The sequence below is a fragment of the Chenopodium album genome, chromosome 2 (assembly GCF_948465745.1).
Source record: "Chenopodium album chromosome 2, dcCheAlbu1.1, whole genome shotgun sequence".
NCBI classification, from domain to species: Eukaryota; Viridiplantae; Streptophyta; class Magnoliopsida; order Caryophyllales; family Amaranthaceae; genus Chenopodium; species Chenopodium album.
The window spans coordinates 16439157-16444457 of record NC_137835.1 but is presented as its reverse complement, the minus strand read 5'-3'; the positions used below and the strand labels follow the sequence as shown (position 1 = coordinate 16444457).

Below are 5301 nucleotides of genomic sequence, written 5' to 3'. Positions count from 1 at the left end.
TTGATATAAAGCTTTATAATATCAATTTAGTTATTTACTAATCCTCTTATATCTTTAAATAATTAAACTACTGCATTGACATGTGTGTCAAGTTTAAATATGTCAATTATTCTGACATGAAAATTATACTTCGTATGTGTTTTCTTTCTTTATAATTTTTTACTCCTTTCGTTTCATAAATTGTAACCACATTATATTATTTATAAAGTTGTAGGGAAATTATAAGGTGGGGATCAAACGGGAAATTTTATAATATATGTAGTAAATCGTACAAGTAATTTGTAGGATTATATATGTAATTATTAGTAGGAAAAATAAATATATGAAGTAAAAAAAAAGTAGTGTAAATGAGGTTGATAGGAAAGAGAAATTATAAAATATTTATTTAAATAGTTCATACCTACTGAAAAAATGTTGCAATTATTATGAATTGGACTAATAGAAAAGTGTAGCAATTATAACAAAATGAAGAGAGTTTGTTTTTTTTTTTTTAAATGTTTGGGATCTAATACTTTTGTCGATTTACACTAAGCTTATTATCTTAAATTGTATTTTAGGAAAAAAAAATATAAATATGAGATATTTTGGCATTACATTTGAGACAAGTCTAAACACATAACTATATTTTTTTTCCAACATATAAATCATAATAAATAGTTAAAATATATAGTGTGTGAATAGTGTAAAGTTCAAATTAAAAAAAAAAATATAAGACATACTAATCTTTCAAAAATTCTTATATGTGACTGACTATACTGTGTGACCAACCATTATAATGGTTATTTTGTTAGTGTTATAGGAGTTACTCAGTCAGTGTTATAGGAGTTACTCAGTCAGTGTTAGTGTTATAAGAGATACTCCCTTCGTTTCATAATGGTGTTCTTGTTTACGTAAATCAATGCAAATTTTTACCTATCTTTGACCGCATATATCTTTAGTATCACATTACTCCCTCCGTGTTTTTTAAGTGTTACAGTTTAACCGGCACATAAGTTTAGGCAATTTAATCGACTTAAATAAAATAAGAGGTAAGTGGAGTAATTAGTATTAAAAAATTGCAAAAGAAAGATAGTGAGGTTAATAGTTTATTGAAAAATAATGAATGTGAGAGGAATATAATAAAAAAGTAGAAGTGAGTTTGGGTGGGGACCATGAGAGGAGATAAATATAATATTTTAATGTAGCTTTTTGCTAAAAAAGGAAGTGTAGCATTTTGAAAACACGACCGAAAATGAGAAGTGTAACACTTAAAAAAACACGAAAGGAGTAGTAAAAATTATAAAAGTTAGATATTAATAAAGAGAGTACTTTGTTTGTGTTATAAAGGTTATTTGACCATCAAAGTTACTCCCTCCGTGTTTTTTTAAGTGTTACAGTTTGACCGGTAAATATTTTTAGGCAATTTAATTGACTTAAATAAAATAAGAGGTAAGTGGGGTAGTTGGAGTATTAAAAAATTATAAAAGAAAGATAGTGGGTTAATATTTTATTGAAAAATAATGAATGTGAGAAGAAAGATATAATAAAAATAATAGTAGTGAGTTTGGATGGGGACCATGAGAGGAGAAAGATATAATATTTTAATGTAGCTTTTTACCAAAAAGGAAGTGTAATGTTTAAAAAATCACGGTCGAAAATGAACAATGTAACACTTGAAAAAACACGAAGGGAAAACTGAATTACTTTTTTTAAAGGTTGTCTACCCGGTTCACCGGAGCTTAGCTCCGACTACATCCGGATCCGACTCGGGTACCACACCTGACTTATGGTGGATGAGTCTCCTAACAAGAGTTTCTGCATACGATGAGGCTCGAACCCGAGACCTCTCTTAAGGGACATCAAATTGCTTATTACTTGAGCCAACTCTCATCGGTGAATATAGAATTACTTTGTTTGTTTACAATGAGACTCATGCTGTGACTAGAGGCACGCATGACATGCAATTTATCTTTAGAAAAAAATTTATTAAAAAATAAAAAACTCAAATAAGAAAGGAAGTCACTTTTAGAGTTCGAACGTGACTTTCCCCTTTATTTTCATTTTTCACTCTCTTTCCCATCTCTTTTCCCCTTTACTTTCCCTCTCATCCAATTCCATTTCCTTTTTTCCCACCACCACCATTTCCCCCGTGAGGCCGTGACCATACATTTTCTCTCTCCTCTCAACTCTCTCCTCTCTCCTGCTCCATTAAACACCACTCCCTTTTCTCATGTTTTCCCCTCCTCAACTCTTCCTCCTTTCCCACCACCACCACCACCACCACCACACTCCTTCAAATTATGCGCTCTCCTCAATCTCATCTTCGCAACGGCGGCGCCGATAACCTCTCACCTCCTCCTCGTAACAATTTCCCTCCTTCCCCTCACGATATCCGATTCCAGTCTACCCTCTCTGTTCACAAACTCAAGCGTTTTAACTCGTTGATTTTGGTCTTTCGTATTGCTACCTTCGTCTTTTCTTTGTCATCCTTCGTCTTTATGCTTACTAATTCCCGCTCTTCTCCTCCTCACTGGTTCGATTTCGATGCTTTTCGGTATCTACTCTCTCACCCTTTCTTTTTATTTTATTTATTTTTTTAATTTCTGAATAAATTACTTCCTCCGTTGTTTTTTAATTGCAACCTTTACTTTATTCGGACAATGATTCTCTCTGTCCTGCACATTGCAAGTAAAAAACAATTTATTTTTGAATAATGATTGATTTTTTATTTTTGAATATTTAGGTTTGTGTTGGCCGCGAATGGAATTGTAGCGGTGTATTCATTGGTGGAGATGGTGGCGGCAGTTTGGGAAATAACAACGGGTGCTACGCTTTTTCCGGAGGTTTATCAAGTTTGGTTCGATTTTGGTCACGATCAGGTTTGTTTTTCGTGTCGTTTTATCAGGGTGCATATATCATTTTCCTTTTAATTTAGTGACTTTGTGAACATTTGCTGTCCATTTAAATCATTTAAATGTAGTTGTGTTGTTGTCGTAGTTGTTAAAATGTGGGGAATGTTGGGTCATGTTCTGGATTTTTATTGGTTTTTGGTCCATTTTTTTCTCTCCGCCTTTTTTTCTTCTTCTGAAATTCAAAATTTGAATTTAAGACATAACACTGTTGTAGGACTAATTGATTTGGGATTATTTGTGGCAATAATTGAGACTTTATCTGTTAATTGTCAATGGCCCAATGCAAAATTAGAAAGCCAGTGTACATTAATTTTATTTATAAAGTACTTGTACTAATTAACATTACAAAATTTGTTATACATATCTCTTAGAATTGTTGATCAAATTCATACGAAAAGCGTATTGTCAATTGACTTTATGGAGTATTGTTTACTCCCTTTTTTCTAAGTGTTCGTTTTAATTTTGACCATTATTATTGAATAACCAAACTAGCGACTGCGGTACGTTGTTACATGGTTACTATTTCTACTTTTAGGTGTTTAACGAGAGTTTCTTATATTCAATGATTATTAAAGATTTAACAAAAATCTTGTTATCAACCACTTACAAGTTGGTAAAATGGTACGTACTATTGCTAATTGGTATGTTAATTGAGTAATTATTACTTAATCAGTTCAGTCTTCTACGAATTCGGCAAAAGACGTAATCATTTGCAGAAGAGTGACTTTTTAATTTATTTTGTGTGGTTTGAATTATCGTCATGCAATTTGTACTATTCCATTCGAAAATTGTTTAGTTTGACTTGTACTCCATACAAAAGACATGTAAGACTTCGACTAGCTGACGTCAAACTTTGACTAGCATTTATACACAACCGTTTACTTCAGTATACCGTAAAACATGGAGTAGAATTCTTCGGGTCCAAATTTTCTGCTCTATAATTGTTGTATTAGAGTGTCATACCTCATACCTTAATTTTGGTTGATTATAACGTGTCTCATTATATAAATATTTCTCGGTGGGTCATAGTGATAATAGCTTATGTCTGATCGATACAACTTATTCAAATACCTGTTCAAGTGTTTGACTCGAGTATTTTATGAAAGCTTCATAATTTTGATTTCGGCCCAATCTAATGCGTGTTAGTCTGTGTTTTGCACTCATAGTTGAGTGTCAAGGATCTCATTATGAAGGGTATGAGTAACAAAGATAATAACAATCAATAAATTAGAGGCGCGTTAGTGATACAGTGGTACATGGATTGTGGACTTGTGGGATAAAATCTTTAATTTTGAATCTTTAGTACTCTTTGATCTTAGTAGACCATGCTACTTCCCAAATTTCATTTTTGAGGCAAGTTAATCTAGCATAAAATTAAAAGTTTAGCCAATTGCATGTTGATAGCTCATTGATAATTAGTGCCCTTAGTTAAATTGAGTACTTGAGTTCAATCACAGTTTAGGGCCTGTTCTCATACGTTTATTTTCAATTCAGCTCCTAATTTCCTTCTCTTATAAAATATCCAGCTCAGTTCAGTCAATGAGACCAGACCCTTAGTCATTAGATAAATGTTACTCCGTAGTATGTTAAGCCTCTTATTGGTTGCCTTAGCTCTTAATAGACTTGCAGCACTTGCTTATAAGATTATGATAAAGATAAACCGTTCTTATATTATGTTTGTGACCTCAGCATAGATGTATGTAAAAACTAAAGTTGGACGGAGGGAGTACATATATTATGTTTTTGTGACCTCGGGTTACTATTAGCTAGTAGCTACTGATCATTAGTAGAGATTGTTTTCTAAGAAAAGAAAATTGGTAAAATGAAATAGTATATGATAACAAATCTGTAAACATCTGATGCAGGTTTTTGCATACATGCTACTATCAGCAAACTCAGCAGGAACGGCGTTGGTAAAGACATTGAAAGGTACGGACACGTGTACGGTTACGAGTGCATTCTGTGTGCAATCCGACATATCTATAGCCCTTGGATTTGCTGGATTTCTATTCCTCGGCTTCTCCTCCTTGATGTCTGGTTTTCGGGTTGCCTGCTTTGTAATCAACGGTTCTCGTTTTCATCTTTAATTTCATCCTTTTTTTTCTTCTTTTCACATTTGTATTTATTATTTGTTCATCTTTAATTTCATCCTTTTTTTTCTTCTTTTCACATTTGTATTTATTATTTGTATCAATTATTACTCCCTTAGTTTCATAATATAAGGCATTTCACACTTGATGACCACTAAATTTTGATCGAATTAAGAAAAAAAAAAATGAATATTTCTTTGTACAAGAGTGTATGCATTATATAAATAGATTGCAATTAAAATGCAATGTCAAAGTGTAAACAACTTATATAATGAAAAATAAGGGAGTAAATGATTTTGTGTATGCTTTATAAATTTGAG

General features: G+C 32.2%; 1 protein-coding gene across 1 annotated transcript; it reads left to right on the top strand.

Moving 5' to 3' along the window:
- Positions 1–2035: 2035 nt before the first annotated feature.
- Positions 2036–4998, top strand: LOC145583831 (CASP-like protein 4C2). Its single transcript, XM_081640798.1, has 3 exons — positions 2036–2533; positions 2723–2858; positions 4757–4998. Exons 1-3 carry the CDS (start codon positions 2280–2282, stop codon positions 4976–4978), a joined length of 612 nt encoding a protein of 203 aa, XP_081496924.1. The 5' UTR covers positions 2036–2279; the 3' UTR covers positions 4979–4998.
- Positions 4999–5301: the final 303 nt, after the last annotated feature.